Source organism: Spermophilus citellus (genome assembly GCF_964194105.1).
Source record: "Spermophilus citellus genome assembly, chromosome: 10".
Classification (NCBI taxonomy): domain Eukaryota; kingdom Metazoa; phylum Chordata; class Mammalia; order Rodentia; family Sciuridae; genus Spermophilus; species Spermophilus citellus.
The window spans coordinates 118,865,227-118,886,052 of NC_138197.1; the positions used below are offsets into that span (position 1 = coordinate 118,865,227).

The following is a 20,826-nucleotide window of genomic DNA, read 5'->3' on the forward strand; positions in this document are numbered from 1 at the left end:
CAGATGTAGGACATTACTACCAACTCTCTGACTCACTCTGGCTTCCAGGTACCACCCCTTCCCGCTCCTCTCCCTCAGCCCTCCCGCTCCCTCAGGACCCTTGACCTTGGTGAGGACTCACTCTGCAGGAACTGAGAGACATCTTCCAGCTGGGGTATGTTGTCTTCACGGAAGCCACAGTACTTTTCCAGCAGAGGGAAAATGTGATTGTACTCATAGCAAGCGTGGGTTTTATACAAGGACTTCAGGGTCCTGAACACCGTCCCCCACGTGTTCTTCTCTTCCTCCGTGTATTCCACCCGAGGGATGGGCTGCCCACTAGAACACAGAGAGGAAACAGGTGTCTCCAGGGGACCCGGGCAGAGCAGACAGGGGAACGCAGGCCAGGTCACCAAGAGTCGAGCTCCAGGGTTTGTGGGATGCCACCACTGCCTAGCTTCAAAAGTTATGTGAGCAGGGCACCATGGCACATGCCTGTAATCCCAGCAGCTCGGAAGGCTAAGTTAGGAGGATCGCGAGTTCAAAGCCAGCTTCAGCAAAAGTGAGGCACGAAGCAGCTCAATGAGACCCTGACTCTAAGTAAAATACAAAATAGGGCTGGGGATGGGGATTAGTGGTTGAGTGCCCCTAAATTCAATCCCAGTACCTATCCTCCCCCCAAAAAAAGTGATGCAAAAGGGGAAAATTCTACGTACTGATATAGAAACATTATCGTGTTGGTTCTCCTGGTGCATGAGAAATTTGATTAAACGACATATATATGCCCTCACTTCACTGCCCACACTGGGAATTTGCTCTCACTGTGGGAAATCATTTGGTCCTGCTGCTGTTCTCTCTAATTGTTTACCTGTAGGGGCCAGGCAGGTAGCCAACAGGTATAAAGTAGCAGGTATAAGGTGATAAGGAGGAGGGTGCTGAGGCAATTCCAGAATGCTTCCTCTTTCTAAACAAAGATACCTGACTTCAGTTAAAGCCACACAGTGCCTTGTGTTACAGCAACTAACACAATTAACCCTGTGGGCTAAGCTGGATCTGATAGGTGGGTCCTGGATCATGAGTTTCAAACACCTTTCTTGAGTGGGTGTGTGCCTGCTGAATTTGGTGTTTCTACTCCTGGGAAGTTACAAAGGTATTTACCTGCTAGGAGTCCACAATGTATATATATGTATAAATACTATATATATAAACATATATGTGTTTTGTCAGTACAAACATATTTTATATAGAATGCATACAAGTGTATTGTATGTGTTTTTTATTTAGGAAAAAATTCTAGATTCAAGGGTAAAAATTAAATAAAGAGTGAGACAGGTAAATAAATACATGCTAAGGTATAGCCAACACTGAGCTTGACAAAATACACACACTGGGCCCTGCCCCATGGGTTCTGAATGTACTGAATGTACGACCCAGACTTTGGAATTCTGATCAGCTCCCCAGGTGACTGATACGTATTTTGTTGAAGAGTCATTTATTTGAAAGGCCCTGAGCTGTGTTCTGAACAGTGAAAACAAACGAAAACAAAACAAAGTCTGATCTCAAAGACCAGTGATGTGTCCTGGGCTGTGGGCCTGTTTCCCTCACAGGGGACACAGTCTAGGACAAAGTCAAACTTTTTACCTCGGAATTTCAGATCAGGCTCCAAATTTGATCCCTCCTGCCCTTTCAAAGTTGTAGCACATCCAAGGAAACTAAAGTCAAGTCACTGTTATTTTCTACAGAAATATGAGCAGGGATTAGGGGAAAAGACAAGGTTTTGCTTATGAATTAAAAGCTAGACAAGCTTGGAGGATCTTGTGGGGACCATCAAGGACTGTGAAAGAACATCAGGTGAGCCCCTCGGAATGTACCATTATTTTAGGGCCAAGTGCTGGCACTTGGCCGGGGGGAAGGCTTTGGAAATGAACAGAAACTGGTTCAACACTGGTCTGCCCTTTCCTGGCTATGTGTCCTCAGGAAATTTAATAAACCTCTCTGCGTCTCAGTCTGTGCAGCTGTAACACAGGTTAATGGCAATAACTATTGGTAAAGTGTGGATAAGATTAAGTGAAATACTAAGGGTAAAGTCCCTAACACTGGTACTGACAAAGAGCAACCAGGAGATTGTTGATCATGACCATTATAACTGATTCTCATTTAAAAAGAAAGGCATCTGATATTTCCTTTCTTTTCTTTTTTTTTTTTCTGTACCAAGGATTGAACCCAGGAGTGCTTAACCACTGAGCCTGAGCCACATCCCCAGTCCTTTTTATTATTTTATATTTTGAGACAGCATCTTGCTGAGTTTCTTGGGGTCTCCCTAAGTTGTTGAGGCTGGCTTTGAATGTGCTATCCCTTCTGCCTCAGCCTCTGGAGCTACTGAGATTATACGTGTGTGCCACCATACCTTGATACTTCTGCAACAAATTTCAAGAGATAGTAATATCCAAAGCACCAAGATGTCCCCCTGATCAAGATTTGCTATTCTAGGGACCCAGAATCTGTTCCTTATTCTTTCAGTAAAGTACCCACCTCCCCTGTCGGTCTACAATGTCTGGGTACAAGAAGGTTCCATTCCCCATCTTCGGAGGTGAGTGTTATAACCAGATGTGGCCAATGAGAGAGTCCTGTTCCCTGGTCACAGTGACTGGCTGAGGGATAGACAAGTCCTGGTCAGAGTTGATGAGACTCAAGCACGGAACTTTGACTTTGTTGGAAAAAGATGGAACCTCTATTGGGTCAGCCTAGAGGTACTAGGGTCCATCTTCAGGAGAGGTGAGGTCAATGCCTGAAAACCATCTAGTGCAGAGGCCACTACAGCCAGAGAGAGAGAGAGAGAGAGAGAGAGAGAGAGAGAGAGAGAGAGAGAGAGAGAGAGAGAATCCCTGAGTCCTGGACCTGCCTGTACCCAGCTGTCAGACACCACAGAAGTATTGAGAATAACTTTAGAGGTAAAATTAAAAGCCTAATTTTATCACCTATTAGTTATATGACCTTGACAAGTTACTTCACCTTTTTAAGCCTTAGTTTTCTCATTTGAAAATTGAAAAAAAAATAACATATGCAAAGTATTTAGCAAAACCCCAAACACACTGTAAGGACATTTCAAATATGATCTGTCCCCACAGACTCTGAAGGAGGACTCTTGCCTGTGCCTGATATGGAGGGACAAAGGTGAGGACAGAGAGAAGTCACCTGTTCTGTGATTCCTGCTCAGCAGAAGCCATGGCCCAAATGGGCTTAGATCTGACCAAGGGATGCCAGGTTCTGGATCCTTCTACTGTCAGGAGTTCTTCAGAGGAGGAACTTTCCCCCATTTTCTCTAGAGGTCTTTCCATTGTTTTCAGGTTAACTAGGAACTCAGTGACCTCAGTGTACCAAGTCCCAGCATCTCCGTTATCTCAGTCATAATCTCATCAGAGCTGCCGAAGTACTATCACCTTAGTCCTCTGCCCACCTTTTTGGTCTCTTCCTGTGCATATCTTTGCTCATTTCCTTAACTCAGGGATGGCACTGTCCCTCCAAACATAAGTTTCCCTTGGTAGGATTGATGGAGTTCATGAGGACTGAAAATAGCAGAACCATTCTCTTCCCAAACAACATTTTTGATATTTGCATTCTCTTTTGGCTAAGTTAGCATCGGGGAGGGGCATTCAATCCCGAATAGAGAAAAACATCCTAAAATTGCCCTTCACAGCTGGGTGAGACCAGACAAAAGTGGAACTCTGCTGGCCCCAAACCTCTCATGATTCATTATTTCAGTAAAGCCGCCAGTTCCTTCTTGAATACAAACGATCCTCTTTTTTTTTTTTCCTTCAATGTGGAGAAGACCAGAGGCTATTTCATTCAAGACTGAGACGTTCTGTAATGATTTCAGACATTGTGTCATTAGGCAACAAAGTTTGGGAGAGAACTGAGGCCTAGTGCAGTGGGTAATTTTGTTTTGTCTGGTAGCAATTTTTTTTTAACATGTGCTATTAAAAGGAGGGCCTACACACACACACACACACACACACACACACACACACACACACACACCATGGCACACTCCATGCTGGTATTTTCCAACCAAAAGCAAAAGAGATGTAGGCTAGGGGTAGGCACTTCTCTCTTATCTTTTCTGCAATAGTGAGACTTACTGGCGGTAGTTGTAGGCAATGTCAGCAAACTGCTTTCTTCTTGCTCGGTACACAGGATCTTTAAAACCCTAAGAGAGAGGAGACACTTGATTACTCAGGCCTTTGTAGTAAAAATTTAGCTTCTCTATAAATACCTTGAATGGGAGCTTCCATGCTGGGCAGTGTGAGTCTCCTTCATCTGATTGCACCCTAAAAATACAGTCTCATTAAACTTAGGGTGAGCTCACACCAAACACTCTGAATGACAAGTTATCAGCAATGCCTTCAATTAGGCAAGACCCACCCTGCAGTAGGATTCCAAGGTCTACAGGCACACTCTGTTCTTAAAGAAATCTCATCCACAGCATTTTTCCCTTCTGAACCTGCTAAGTCAGGCAAAGATAGTAGGATAGACAGTCGGCTTGAAGATCACAACCAGCCCTTCCTTCCTGACCCACGGAGCATGTTCAGCATGGATTCCTAACTGCTTGACAGCTAAATAGGTACCTGCTTATAGCAATTTTTAAAGATAACCTTTATTGAGTTCCTACTACGTGCCAGTCTCTGTGTGCCAAGGGGTTATTATATCCACAACTCTGACAACAAACTTGCCAGGTAGACCAATACAACCATCTCCTTCTTTCTAGAATAAACAGCAGCTCAGAGAAATGGAGTCATAATAAAGGCCAGGCCAGGACCTGGATCACTCAGTTCTAAGCCCTTTCCACTGCACTCCAGTCACTTGTCAACCTTTACAACCTGGAAGGGGCCCAACCAACTGAGAAATCCATCTCAGGACATCAAAAGGATGATAATGGCTTCTCCTCTGAGGCTGACTGTCAGCCAGTCCTTTTAAACAATTTCCAAGCAGAACATTTCCAAGTGAACAGAGGACAAGTATGTCTTCAAGTGTTGGGGGGTGGGCGGTAGGGCACATCTTGAGTGGGAAATGATTGCGATTGATCAAAAGGGCATTTTCCAAAAAAAGTTTACTATAGTCTGAATTTTGGTGAGACACAGACTGGTACATCACCTCAGAACTCTGCTTGGTTCCCTCCAAGCATGTCCCAGTAAGCCTCATAGTCCACCACTTTCCCTTGCAATTCTCTGTCCCAATGACCCCCAAACCACAGCATTAATGAATTGAAAGTTAAGGCTTGTAACATGAAGCTCAGCGTTTAAAGAAGTTTTTTTTTTTTAAGATAAATAATTTCCTGATTTTCAAATATTGCTGTTCTTTTGTTTGCTGAATTGGTTGGCCGGGTTTTTTTCTTTCTTTCTTTCTTTCTTTCTTTCTTTCTTTCTTTCTTTCTTTCTTTCTTTCTTTCTTTCTTTCTTTCCTTTTTATATCATGGACTACCAATAATTATGAAGAACCAGAAGTCAATGAATGCAATGAAATTTCCTCAGAGAGTCTGGAACAGAGGATCTGGCATGCAAAAGGAACCACGGACACCTGCTGATGGACAGAATTGGGGGTAGGAACCTACTTTGTTAACTAGGGTGAATTTTGAGAAATTGAAAAATCCAAATACTTCATAGAAAAGCAAATAATAATAATAATAATGACTACACATTTTAAAATGACAAACCCAAATCCCAGTTACTATAGTAAGTGACTACTGAGTTTAGAAAAGATGCCATGGATCTAGAATGTCCTCCTAAAGATCATGTGTTAAAGGCTGGGTTCCTGGCTGATGGTGTTACGGGGAGACAGTAGAAACTTAGAAGGTCAGGCCCAGCCAGAGGAAGTAGGTCAGAAGTGTTCTTAAGGGGTATAGTTTGTCCCCAGCCCCTTCCCCTCTAGCCCCACCCCACCCACCTCGACTCACGCTCTGCTTCCTGACTGCCATGTAGTGAGTAAACAGCTTTCCTCCACCATGCCCTTCCGCCATGATGTCCTGCCTCACTACAGGCCCAGGAGCAATGGAGGTAAGAGACCCTGGACTGAAGCCTCTGAAACCATGAGCCAAAAGAAATCTCTCTTCCTGTAAGTTGATTTTCTCAGGCATTTTATCAGAGCAACGGAAAGCAGACTCTCACATGGCATGGTGATGATGATGTATAACCCTATTGTCTTCCCTGGAGAACTGACTGGTTTGGAATCATTAGTTATAGATAGGGAAGCTTAGGAAACTGGGAACTTGAGACTACCATTGGGTGTTCTACCATTGGTCAGAGATAAGTTGGTGTAAAATAATATTGTAAGAAAATCTGGATTCCTGGATTCCCAGGGATTTTTTTTTTTTTTTGGAGGCTATTGTGAATAGTTTTCCTAATGTCTCTTTCAGTGGATTCATCACTGATGTATAGGGATGTGTTTCATTTATGGGTGTTGATTTTATATCCTGCTACTTTGCTGAATTCATTTATTAGTTCTAGAAGTTTTCTGGTAGAAATTTTTGGATCTTCTAGATATAAAATCATGTCATCAACAAATAGTGATATTTGAGTTCTTCTTCTTTACCTATTTGTATCCCTTTAATTTCTTTCTTTTGTCTATTTGCTCTGGCTAGAGTTTCAAGGATGATGTTGAATAGATGTGGTGAAAGATGACATCCTTGTCTTGTTTCAGTTTTTTAGTGGGAATGCTCTCAATTTTCCTCCATTCAGAATGATGCTGGCCTTGGGTTTAACATATATAGTTTTTACAATGTTGAGGTATGTTCCTACTATCCCTAGTTTTTCTAGTGTTTTGAACATGAAGGTGTGCTGTATTTTGTCAAATGCATTTGTTGAGATGATCATATGATTCTTGGTTTAAGTCTACTAATATGATGAATTATGTTTATTGATTTCCATTATGTTGAACCAACTCTGCATCCCTGGGATGAACCCCACTTGATCATAGTGCATTATCTTTTTAATATGTTTTTGTATGCGATTTATAAGAATTTTATTACCTATATTCATCAGGGATATTGGTCTGACGTTTTCTTTCTTTGATGTGTCTTTGTCTAGTTTTGGTATCAGTGTGATATTAGCTCATAGAATGAGTTTGGAAGGGTTTTCTCCTTTTCTATTTCATGGAATACTTTGAGGAGTATTGGTGTTAATTTTTCCTTGAAAGTCTTGTAGAACTCGGCTGAGAATTCATCTGGTCCTGGGCTTTTCTTGGTTGGTAGGCTTTTGATGGTGTTTTCTATTTCATTGCTTTTTTTTTTTTTTCAAAAGTCAGTGCTTAAAAATTAAAAAAAGCATTTAGTTGGGTGGCAGGATTACAGGACCCACAATGCTATGCCCTGGAAGCATAACTCCCACCCCAAGTAGTTTTTCTTCCTTTGATGCCCTCAGCTCTCTATTCCATTACTTGAAATTGATCTGTTGAAATCATGTATGACCTCCTCATTCAGTTAGGTCATATGTCTCTAGAAATGTGTCGACGTCTTCAGTATTTTCTATTTTATTAGAGTATAAATTTTTAAAATAGTTTCTAATTACCTTCTATATTTCAGATGTGTCCATTGTGATATTTCCTTCTTCATCTTGTATTTCAGTAATTTGAGTTTTCTCTCTTTTTCTCTTCATTAACATGGCCAGGGTTTATCTATCTTATTTATTTTTTCAAAGAACCAACTTTTTGTTTTGTCAATTTTTTCAGTTGTTTCTTTTGTTTTGATTTCATTAATTTCAGCTCTGATTTTAATTATTTTCTTTCTTCTACTGCTTTTGGTGTTGATTTGGTTTTTTCCCCCCTAGGGCTTTGAGATGTAGTGTTAGGTCATTTATTTGTTGACTTTTTATTCTTTTAATGAATGTTTCAACCTAGGTGTCCCTCCATAGATGAATGGATAAAGAAAATGTGGTCTGTATACTCAATGGAATATTACTCAGCTTTAAAGAAGAGTGAAATTATGGCATTTGCCAGTAAATAGTTGGAGTTGGAGGATATCATGCTAAGTGAAATAAGCCCATCCCACAAAACCAAAAGCCAAATGTTTTCTGTAATATGCAGATGCTAGATCACAATAAAGTGAGGACACTAGGGAAGAATAGCATTACCTTAGATTAGGTAGAGGGAAGTGATGGGAGGGGAGGGGAGGGGATGTGGGGATAGGTAAGGTAGTAGAATGAAACAGACATTATTACTCTATGTATATAAGTGACTGCATGACCACTATGATTCTGCAATATGTACACTCAGAAAAATAAGAAATTAGATCCCATCTATGTATGATATATTAAAGTGCATAAATGCAGTCCACTGTCGTGTATAACTAATTAAAACAAATAATTTTTTTTAAAAACCAGAGAATTAAAAAAAAGAAAAGAAAAGAAAAGAAAACCTGGAATCGTGATTTGACTTCCAAGCAATATTAACATGCGTACAAGTAACCCATCTACTGGGCTAAACAGAGAACACTTATCTGTCTACATGTGCATGCTTAGGACTCAAAATGTACATTTAAATATAAATTTAATATTTGTCATTCTTACTGTCCGTCTTAACAGTCAGTAGAAATGTCATTTCTAGTCCCTAGCTATAAAATGAACACCTTTGCTCCAGGCACCTTGGGGAATGTGTGTATATTTTGATCTAGAAATAAGGACAATTAATCCCACTGGGCCATTTGCTAAAGGGTCCTTAACTGCAGAACCAGCAACTTCATCAGGGTTTTCTGATCCTACCCAGGCTGGCAATTGATATTTGAGAGCTGAATGAGAGGATCAGAAAATCAAGAGAAGAATTCCTTTAATCAGTGGATCCCCGTCTCATGCTGCCTCCAGAATAGGATGCCCGTGGCCATGTCTCTTCCCCACCTGGCTCCACGGTTGATCTATAATATGCTGTGTGGCCTAATGTTTTGCCACCTGTGAAAACAAAAGCTTAATACAAGTTGTATGTCTAGCATCAACTGTGTCAGAGGGAAAATAAAATTATATAAATGAAATGGTGGAAAAAATACACCAAGCTCTAATAAATGTTACTTGTAAGTAGTGGGGGGGGCATGTTTTATTCTTCTATACTATTTGTGCATTTGAAGCTTCCTACAGTGAGTATGAATCTTTCATAATTTGGAAAGAAAGCAAAGTAATATTAAAATCCATCTTAAGTCATCTTGGGAAAGTGACAGAAGAGTCACATACCGAGCTGTGTGAACACACCTATCATATGCCACACAGACTTTCTACGTGAGAGAGTTTCAACCAAGGCCTTTTCCAGCTTTATGTTACTATCAGCCTGCAAGGAGTGCCCACCAGGCAGATCCCAGGGAGTTTTGCCCTCTCAGTGACTAATGGCCAGAGAGATCTCTGGTCCTGAAGCTCAGCCTCTCCACGAGTTGGGCTTGCATCTTTGGGGCTGTCAGGTGACCCCGGAGTCTCTGTGGCCATCCACATGAAATGCTTTCTCAATGAAGCTGCTGTTGGTGACAACTAATCACCCTGTCTTGATTTAGATAATAGCAGCAATTTCGGTAGCACTGCATGTCATTTATTTATAATCACCCTGTCTCAATTAAGTTAATAGCGGCAATTTTGGTTGCACTGCAAGTAACCAAGTATGTTTTGACAGGAAAAATACATTGTTGGTGAAGGAGTGGTGAGGGAAAGTTGGCAACGAGGAGGAGAACCAGGGGAAAGAGCAGAGAATTTGACAGGATGCAAAATTATAATATTGCCTGAAGTCTTCATACGGTTCCTTAAGTTCAGAAGTTTGTTATTTGCAGGTACGACTTTGGCAGGGTGGGAGTGGGACTGGGGGTTAACAATATAGAAAAGTCTCCCAAGGATTCTTCTAGACTGAGTCATTTAGTTCATCTTTCTTGATATTCTAACTCAGAGTAAACCCCAGAAATGCCATCTTTAGGATAAGTGAGGAAAAGGACACAGGTTTTAAAGTCAGACAGGCTGGCTTGGAATCAGAATCCATTCATTGACCGAAGCATGGCCTCCAGTGTTGGTTGATTTACCTCTCAGAGCCTTGGTTTCCTTATCAATAAAATGGAATCATTAATCCTAGGCACCTCACAGGATTGTGAGAATTGGATTCAGTAATGGAGGTAGGGCATGAGGTAAAGTTCTGAGCACAAAGTATGCACTCAAAGTATGATACATTTGCACAAAATGATGAGAAACTCCAAAACCTGAGGGGTGCCTCTCGGCATGCACGGAGGGGATTCTCTGGAATAGGTTATAGAGTCCCACCACCCACCTTGGGCCTTATAAATGACACCTGCAGAATTCTCACTTTGCTATTCACGTTTCATGTAGGCCAGTAATGAGAGGCTTTTCACATTTCATAAGTACCCAGGGGACAAGAGTTTCAAGCTGGTATTTACTAGGTGCCTATCATTCCCACCCTATAGAGACTGGCCAGAGGAGGCTTGCAAACCAATGGACGGGGGAAACGCTGACCATAACCCTGCCCTAGCTCACTCCGGGTTGCTGTCCTGGTCACTACTGAGAATACCAAGAAGCCTATTGTGGAGAGGATCTGGGTACCTGGCTGGTCAGGCCCAGGCGCTGGGAGTCAACTTCCCCCCACTTTCTTCCTTGGTGTTCAGTAATCCATTTCCGCCCACTCTACCTTCCAAACACCCCTGCCACCTTCTTCATTTTCACTGTTCCTCCTTCATTCAGGCCACTTTCCCTTCCTGCCTGGACTTCTGTGTCTGCTGTCCAGGTGGTCTTTCACCTACCCTCCAAGTGGCTTCTCCAGAGCCTGCTTGCCTCCTCTATTTCAGCCCAAGGAGACTTGGAAGACACAAATATTCGAGGGTTATCCCCTCCTTAAGAACTTCAAAGGGCTTCGCATTGCTTTGCAATAAAGTCCAAAGCCCTTCACACAGTCCACCAAGCTTTATGGGATCTGGTCCTGTCTATGTCCCCTGCCCTAGGCTGAGCCACTGCTGTTCTCCAATGGGACTCCCAGTTGTACTGGTCTTTTTTTCAATTCCTTAAACCTGCCACTCTTCCCCAAATGAAGGTCTTCACATGTGCTCTTGCTTATGACTTGGATTTGATCAATGAGCGACGACCTCTTCTTTCCATCTTGATTTAAATGGCTCCTTTAGAGACCTTCTTTGATTTCCCCAAAGTTTATTGGCTTCCCTCTGCAACATCTGTGTCTCTCTCCCTTTATAAGACCATCACGCTTATTGATTACAACCAAACACAGAACCTGTTTGTCTTCCTTATCACTTAATTGTCAGTGTATAGCCCACTTGGAATACCCCTGAGTAATAACTATTAAGAACAGATTTTACAAAAACTTGGTGATTTTGCAAAACAAAATTACCCTATGTCTTTTCAATGTCATCTTAGAGCGTGGTCTTCCAAGCTCACTGTCTGACCTTGGAAAACATATTTACTACTTATTAATTAAGAATCTTCAAAGTGGATGCTGACTTTTAGATTAAAAATTGCAAAATGTTTATTTTAGGGTTAAGTTGCAATTAATCTCTGTCTAGGAGAAAAAAAGTCGTACTTGTGGACTGTGGTTGCATTGCCTGGTGGACATTAGTCATCGGTGCATCCCTCTTTGTGATGTGAGCCAGGGTTCTGTTTCCTATTAACTATATATACTTTGGTGTCTCGTGTCCTTTGTACCATCTTCGTCATATCTTCACGGTTCCTCGTTAATGAGTCAAATGGATCGTGCACAGGTGTTCACCGTGTACTTGTATTTCAGTTGTTTTTAACTGTGAAAACTAGGCCTTGGCGGAGCAGCTAATAAGAGGGCAGGGGCCTTTGATGACTCAGCTGGATGGCTGACCCTTAGAACAGACTGTGACAGCCCCAGGTGGAGAAGGACAGAGGGCGAATGAAAGAGGAAAGGAGAGAACCCTGGAGAACGTATCCTGTTCCTGGGGAATTTGCTGGTGAGCAGGGAACTCAACACCCAGACGGTGAAAGATGAAAAAGCAGTTGGAGAGACTTGGCTCAAGATGTGGAGCTCCACACAGAAGGACAGTTGTGGTGGCTGGTGTTTCTCCCCCGACAGCCCCCTCTAGTGCCATTGTCACAAGACCGAAGCACAGGCACCAAGTCAGCTGGGTCAGGGGACCCTGGGGTTCAGCTCTGAGTGGCAGAGGCTGCTGGTGCTCCCCAAGATCTGTCCTGCCTCCTTTATTTAGGGCGCATTGCTAAGTACTTGACTTCGTCTCCTGTGTGACTGGTACTAGCCCCACGGCTGAGTTCTACATGGTAGAATTTGAGTGGAGGGATGTGAGCTGTCTCCAGCATGGTCCAGAAGAACCTCCCAAGAGCAATTCTTGCTCCTTCTTTCCCCCATCCCAGGTGCTGGAAGAAAAGGAAGGGCTCTGGGGAGCTGGAGGAGGGTGCAGCCATGAGGGCTTGGTCTCTGGAGTGTAATGCAGCTTCTCCACTGAGCTATGCTGCAAGTACATTTTTATTGGTTTAGGCTGTGGAGATTTGGGGCTGGTTTGATAGACAGTAAGCCTACATTGGTTGTTAGAGGGCTCAACTCAGGTCTCCCCCTTTCTAGAAGGCCTCCCTAACCCTTCCAGACCATGGTGCCCATAAAACTAACAGCACACACTGACTTCTTAAACCAGGTCTGAGTTCCTATTTAACTGATCATTACCCAAACCGTGTTCCATAGAACAAGAGCTTTCAAGGTAGTGTTGCTAAGTATTTCATGGATAGGGAGTTCCATGAGGAAACATGAAGATGAATGGGTTTCATTTTTGTAGAAATGACTGGTCTCTACAAAACATCTTAAAATGGATTATAGAATACCACATTCCTTGGTTCGATTATGGGATTTTGTCATAGACTACAGTTTGGGAAATACACATGAGACCCTTTTGCTGGTGTGTGTATATAATCTTGTGGCCTTATGAGGTTTTAGGCATGAGGAAAGGAAGAGGGAATTTACTTGGATCTGATGCTCTGTGCTCAAAGGGTGAACCCACTGAGATACAACCATCCCTGAGACACAGTTCTTCCTACAGCAATCATGTGAAATACTTAAGCCTGGAAAGAGACATGAGAAAGCTTAGGAGGGCAGGGGAGAGGAGCTAAGCCTCCCAAGATGGGTTGAGGTTTTCCATCAGGGAAAGAACAAGGGAAAGCATCTAAGGGGGAAGGCCCAGCATGGCCACTTTTGGAAACTGAAATTAAATGAGACTTGGATTTTGCCCACCTCATTTACAGAAGCTATGCCAAGCCAGGCATGAAGGTGCATCCCAGCGACTCAGAAGGCTGAGGCAGGAGGATCGCAAGTTTGAAATTCAGCCTCAGTAACTTAGTAAGGCCCTAAACAACTTAGCAAGACCCTGTCTCAAAATAAAAAATAAAAAGGGCCGAGGATGTGGCTCAGTGGTGAAGTACCCCTGGGTTCAATCCACTGTGGCACCAAAAAAACAAACAAAAAACAGAGGCTGTCCCAGTTCTTTCTGGTATCACTCTGACACACCTTCACCGTCTGCCTCACACCTGGAAGCCTCTGGAGGGCAGGGGTCATGTCTATTTGTCACTTCAACCTCCTTTCATTCACCTGGCCTGGAACACAGTTCATATCCACCAGAGGCCCCGCGGCCCTCTCCACCTGAGATTTCTCATCAGAAGATGAAGAGCAGAACCCTCCCAGGCTGGTGACCAACATTTAGATTTAAAAACACATGCATCGTGCCCGGCTCGCAGCCTGTGCTCAGGAAATGTTAGCTGTTCACATCATTAGCTTGATGAATGTTTGTGGAAGGAAGAAGGGAAGGAGGGAGGACAGAGGCGCACAGCAGAGCAGGAGGCGCAGGGTGAATAACAGCCGCCCCGTCTCATTTTCCCACTTAGCCAAAGCCCTAAGGCAGATGTCTCTCTTTTGGTGACAACCTTTCCTTTCCCTCATTTCTCACAGCGGCTATTTTGGAGGCCCTGATGTGAGATACTGGGTCAAAAATTAAGGCCCCTTGACAAAGGCAGGGGTCAGGAAAGGAGGGATCATACTGTCTGCAAGGGCACAGAGCAGAATAGAGGGTCCCTGGGAGAACAGTCCCTGCTCTCCGCCGGCTGGTGTGGGCTCCAGGTTCTCACGCTGAGGCCAGGCCTGCGGGGCCTGGAGGACTGAGGAGAGGCACCCTGGAGGGTTTGCTCTGTGCTTGATGAGAAATCCAAGGAACAGCGAGAGCCTGGCGCCTCCTCTTCGGGGGACTGTGTACCTGATAAGTTGTATTTTTACGATAAAATTCATGACACTGAAAGGCCAGGGAGCCAGAGGTGGGGCTTGGGTTGGCGGAGAAGAAAGAATTCCAGAGTATTAAGGCCAATCCATCGGCCGGCCTCCGAGAGGACATGAAGACTTGGGGAAGGACATGTCCCTCTCTCTGGACTGGCTTCCTCTCCTCCTGTCTCAAATGACCAGGGAGAAAGGCCAGCAAGAAGACTACAGGGACACAGGAGGACAGACACAGAAACCCTGGGAGGAGAGGGATACTGATGGCTGGCTTCCAGCGGGACGGATCCCTTCCTGAGAGGAGACCTTGGAGAGGCTGGGCTAACAGGACAGATGGCTGGAGTGCCACACTGGGGGTCCATCCAAGAGCGTATCAGAGCCTTGCCTGGGGTGACCTCTGCCACCCAGCTCCAGAGTGGTCTGCATCCTACATGGGAAGATGGATCCGGGACCTCCACGTCCCTTGATTCTTGGACAAACTATTTAAGTAGTATAGATTTAGAGACTGAAATACCATTTAGAGACTGAAATACCATTAGGATAATTTAGTTTAACTTCACAATGAATATTTGAGGAAGCCCCTGGAAGTTCATGTGAAGATGAACAGGCAGGACCTTCACTTTATGGATAAACAGGGAAGACTGGAAACTTCCTCAAGACTCACTGTTGGGTGCTGCTTAGCAAGAACTGCATTAGCAAATATATATATGTATATATATTCATATATACTTTTATTAATATATGCATATTAATTATAATAATTAATAAATTAGTTTATTATAGAAACATATTTATCTAGTTATATGTAATATAATGTCATATATTAACATATTTATTAGTGCACTGCCATAATGCATAGGGATACAGGAAGCATACCCAAATATAAAGTTGATTATTTTAGGACAGCATAATAATAGATGATTTTTTTTCTGTCTTGAAGTCTGGGGAATAGGAGGGAATTCTTCTTTGTTTTTGTTTGCAAATACTTTCTCTTATTTAAAAAAAAAATCACACACAGAATAGTAGGAAGAGAAAAATAGAAATAATTGAAATTATGGCTGATCTTCAAGTTCTCCCTCATGCTTTTCTGTATGTTCAATTCCACTACAGGGGGTTTTACTATTTGAATTAGAGCAAGCATCATCAGTTGTCCATATTTTAAAAGGTCAGACTGACCCTAAAAAAGCCCCCCCACCTTTGTTCCTGTGAAGGGCTGGATTTCTGCCACCAGCCAGGCCTTTGTCCCCAGGTGTTGTGAGCGCTGGGCTCTGAGTCCAAGCAGCCCAAGCTTGGCGGGGACCCTGCAGAGAGCGTTTGCCCTTGGTCGGCCTCCACATGTCAGGGAGATGGAGGCCTCTGCGTTGCTTGCCGAGGAGTATCTTTGGGAAGAGCCAGCTCCACCCCAACCGTCAGGACCCACAAGATCCTGAGCAAAACACAGTCTCTGGATGGGAGGCAGATGCTCCCTGCACAGAGCCACGCCAAACCCTCCTGCACCTAAACAGCTTCTGAGTCGATAAAGACCAGGGAGCTGTTTGTCTGGCAATGAATGAAGGGTGGTCAACAGGCTGGTGCCCTTCACGCCCAGGGAGGACCTCAGAGCCCACCCTGAGCTGCAGCCAGGATTCTGCCCACAGAAGAGGGAACAAGAAGATTCCCCCCAGCCCCGTCCTCTACTCAGAATGCTTTAAAGGAGCCATCCCCGCCCACAGGGCAGAGGCACAGTCAAGTTCCTCATGCTGGTACTTTAGCTCTTTGAAAATGTAACCGCAGCCCCACTTTAGCTCCCATCCTCACCCGACACACTGACCAGCCAGTCCCACACTCTTGCAGACCCTGGGCCTTCACATACACCCTCCTCCCCACCACCAAGCCTCCCCTTCCCTCATCTGACCAGCATCTGGGACTCGGCTTCTAAGGTCCAGGTCCAATGTCACCACTCCCCACCACCCTTTGCAGCTGGCAGAGTTGTTAGTACACTCTGCCCTTCCCAGGCACTTGATTTAAGCCTTCATAGAATGTACAAATGCAGAAATACAGATCATGCATGTGAACCTTTGTATATATAATAGACAGTTTCTGGACAGGGAGTCATATTTGCTCCAAGCATGACGGTGATAATGAAGATGACGTGAATTCTAACAAGTCAGTCTTTGCTTCTGCAGCCCTGGTGTAAGTGGGAACTCAATAAATATTTGTTGCAGAAGTAAACAAACACACAGCTACAAGATGAGGATGTGGGAGGAGGGGGTCAATGAAAGACTCTCACCCAGAGCATCCCAAGGGCCATGCACTCACCGGGTGGTCGGCATCCAGTTCGGCACCATAGCTCAGAATCTGATTGGCAAACCTGTCAAGCTCTTGGATGGTCCTTGGGAACCAGGGCACTGCAACACAGAAAAGGCAAAGTCCTGAGTGCTGACCCACAGGATGTGGCTGAGTCAGAAAGCACAGGCCTGGCCCCAGTCGGTCATATTGATGGTGTCAGCAAGAAGGTTTCCACACAACCCCTAAACTCCTGTAATTGAAAAGTTCATTATTTAATTTTCTTGGAAAATTAAATTTTGAAGTATATCCCAAACAGATTCTCTTTCCTGGGGATTTTCCTGAATTATCTCAAACTCTTCTCCCTCTCACCCATCCTATTAGTTGTCTTCTATGACTTTTTAGCATATTATATAGTCCCAAACTATAAATACCAGAACTGTTCTATTATAATCAAGGATGATCTCATGAGACCCCATCTTCCTACTTGTGTCTCCCCAGATATGCTGGGAAAATATTTCTAATCCAAAAGCCAGTTAGAAAGTCAATATTGAAGCAGAGTGGGTGGGTCCCGGTAGTGTGGGATTTGGAGGCACCTTGCAATACCTAAAAACCTTGTGGACTTGCTATTGTAGGGAGGAGACAGGGCCTGAGTCTTGTGGCTCACAAAACCCTGAACCATGGGGTCTTGCAGAGAGAGAGAGACCCCAGGGAAATAAGGAGGTGATATCACCCAAATCCGTGGGGCTTCCAGGAAAGCAGACACACTGGGAAGAAATTACCCCAGAAGTGAACAGAGACTAGGAATATTGGCACTGTAAGCTCCATAAGAGCAGGAACCAGGAGTATTTTGTAGTTCCAGGAAGAAAGAAGAGTGAAGGAACAGAAGAACTAGCTCTAGATATGTTAACACGAGGCACTGACAGCAGTAACTACCAGCCACAGTGTCTACTCTGGTCTAGTTGCTGTTTCTGGAGTGTCTCCAAAATGAGGAAGGCATTATGACCTCTACTGTACAGGTGACAAAGTCAGCCTCTGAAAGTCTAAATAGCTGGTTTAAGATCTCACAGTGTTGATCCAGAACATGTGCAGGGAGGAGAGGAGGCATCCTGGATGCGAGCCAGGGCAATCCAGTGCTTAGATGAGCCTCGGGGGATACAGCTGAACTTGACCCCCTAGCTCTGGCTTGGAACCCAGGTTTCTTCTGCCTCCTTATCCTCTCTGTGTCTCGGTCTCTTCTCTGTAAAAGGGAATAATAATGATAACAACAGAAGGAAGAGCAAATATTTTTAAAACCTTGCTGTGTGCCAGGCACTGTGCTCACTCGGTATTTTTGGTGGAGCATCTGTTTTAATCTGAGGTTTGCCGCCAGGAGTAAATGAGAAAGTAGGCAGTGGGTGCAGCCCAGGTCTGGCACAGGGAGGTTTTGATTCCGACCTGCTCAGGAAGGGCAGAAAAGAGCATGTCTGCCATCTAGTGGCCAATCTGGGGAGATGCTGTCCGTGAACAAGGACAAGATTGGACTACTTTCCAGCAAACACCTGGATGGTTCAGGTGTTCATACACTCAGCTTAGAGCCTCTTTTCTGTAGCTCGGATCTGCTTAAGCTCTTTATCAGCCATGTCAACAATAAAAACTAACACTGAGTTCTGTTCTCAAATAACTCTTGGTAGCCCTCTATTACAGATATGAAAACAGAGGCAAGAGATGTCCTAAATTTAATTATGCAGGTGGGAGAAGGGAGAAGAGACGAGGGAGGTTAATTAGTAACAAGCTAATAACTTTTACAGACAAAAAATAGCATTTTATATTTTTGAATGTGTGTTAAAACATTAACTTAAATTTATTGTGAACCCCCAGGTACCACGGCATCCTGCTTGCAGCCCCAAACCAATCCAGAGGCAATGGCTACCTCTCCTTGTGGACGTCCTCCTAGCCCAAAGCCTTCCCTGCTTCCTATAATCCCACCTCACTTTTCTACGGCCAATCTAGGTTCAATGTAAACAGCTTGTGTCTTCCCCAGTCTTTCACTAAGAAGTTGTCTGGTTCGTTAAGGTCGAGCAGACATTTTTCCAACTTCTGCCTCATTGCCCTGTTGCTGGCAGTAGAGGACAGGGACCAGTCCTTTCTGGCCTGGTCCTTATTCCAGGACTGGTCCTTTCTGGCCATCATCTACAATGGCTCAGTAAAAGGGCTTATTGAGCCCTTTTATTTCAGAGATCTCTGGGTTTCGGGAATTTGGGGGTAAGCATGGCTAGCTCAACCACACGCTGTGAGTAAGCAGTGGAGTCAGGGTGCAAATGCTGGCCCAGACAGTTCTGTCATCTTTTTCTTGACCACCAATCTATCCTGCCACTTTGGGCTCTGGAGCCCGACTGCCCAACTGGCTCTTTGTAGTTTCTGGAGATTTCCATGTCCCTCCATCCCAGCCCACTTCTGAGATCAACTCCCTAGGGATGGTCAGGACAGAAGCCAAGCTTGTGCCGGTAATGGCAATGGACGCGTGTGTAGCATTGGCTCTGGGCCAGGTGCTGTCCAACACATCAGTCTTCATAGTGCTGAGCAGCAGGAAGTACTGTTACCCCATCTTGCAGACAAGGAAACTGGGGAACAACCAGGGCAAGACCACTAATAGACCTCCTTGCTCCCAACAGCTGAGACTCCAAAGTCTCCGTGACTCAGTACCATGCTCTGCTCGCCTGGCATGGGACCTGGTCTCCCACCTCATCAGCTGACCTCCTCCCAAGCTCTTCTTTCTCCTTGAGTCCAGCATGGGGCTATTTCCCAGCCAACTTCAGAAGAACTTGGGAAAGAACGACCTACTGTGGACAGGCAGGGCTCAGGGTCTCCCATGGGACCTTTCTGGCTTCTCCAGAACACTGTCACCAAAGGGTTCAGTGAATGGCACCCACCTGGGCAAGGAGGCCTATCCCTCTCCCCTGCATGAAGCACCACTGATAACCCCAACTCCTCAATTCCACAGCCTCCTGTTACCATTCCTCCATCATCTCCTTTGCCTAAGAATCACCCACAGTTCCAGCAGCTGCCACCTGAGACAAGGTAAGTTAGGCCTTCTTGCTGATCTTCCTTCTGACTGGGGGACTCTGAGATAAAGAAGATTCCACAAATGTGAAGTGAGCACCTACTATGTACCCGGCACTGGGCATGGTAGCCACCAGAGTGACTGTAACATTGGCTCCTGGTGGTGCTTACACCCCAGCCAGGGTACCATGAAATAAGTAAGGAATAAATGCAAATATTCACCAATGCCAGGAAGTTCTTGAAAAAGATGAACAGTGTGTGGATGATTACCACAATCATGTTAATGAACACACCCATCACTTCATGTGGCTACCATTTGTGTGTGTGTGTGTGTGTGTGTTTGTGAGTGCATGTGTGTGTTGAGAATACTTAAGATAGCGCTTGGCAATTACATTGTAATTAACCATTGACACTATGCTGTACATTATACCCCCAGGACTTACTCACCTTATAACCAAAACTTTATACCCACTGATCAACATGTCCCCATTTCTCTCTCCTCCCAGCCCCCAGCAACTGATATTTTACTATCTGCTTTTATGAATTTGACTTTTTTAGATTCCATATATAAGTGACATCCTGCACTATCTGTCTGTCCTTGTGGTAGGATTATTTCACTTAGTGTAATGCCCTCAAGATTCACTAATGTTATTGTAAGATCTTCTTTATCACCACTGAGTAGTACTCCATTTTCTCACCAAAGGGACAAAGCCATACAGTACTCACTGTCCTTATCCATTCATCCATCAGTGTAGACATTGAGGTTGTTTTCATACCCTAGCTTCCAGGAATAAGGCAACAGTGAGAGTGTGAATGCAGATGTCTCTCCAAGACACTGATTTTTCCCCCCAAAAGTAGAACAGCCGGACCGCATGTAGCTCCATTTTTAAGAGGAGCCACCATGCTCTTTTCCATTATGGCTGTATTAATTTACATTCCCACCAACAGTGTGCAAGGGATCCCTTTCCATCGCCCACTTAACCAATACTGCTTATCTCTTCTCTTCCTTACCTCAGTCAGGGGGTGCTATTTCAAAGAATATTCTGTGCCTCCAGACCCCAGGGTGAAGATCCTGGTGGCATGACCATACCTCGCCAAAGCTCAATGGGACCTGAGACAGTCAGAATGCGTCCCTAGTCCTGAGTGGGTTCTTATTTGTCTCGGGGAGAGTTGGAGTAAGAGCCCAACAGTACAGAGAGCCCCGACTTAAATCTTTTCTTTACACTTACTATCTGTGGGACAAGGACAAGTTATCAACTTCTTTGTGCCTTAGTTTTCTTGTCTGTA

At 44.3% G+C, this 20,826-nt stretch overlaps 1 protein-coding gene across 1 annotated transcript in view; it reads right to left on the reverse strand.

Annotated features, from left to right (window-relative positions):
• The window catches only part of PAH (phenylalanine hydroxylase), a gene marked incomplete at both ends in the record, with an annotated part of 73,958 nt that overhangs the window by 11,994 nt on the left and 41,138 nt on the right, over positions 1-20,826 (reverse strand). Inside the window, 3 exons of the mRNA XM_081311469.1 lie at positions 122-318; positions 4,119-4,186; positions 16,531-16,619. Of these exons, the coding sequence (XP_081167595.1) occupies positions 122-318; positions 4,119-4,186; positions 16,531-16,619 (354 nt within the window). The remainder of the gene's footprint in view (positions 1-121; positions 319-4,118; positions 4,187-16,530; positions 16,620-20,826) is intronic.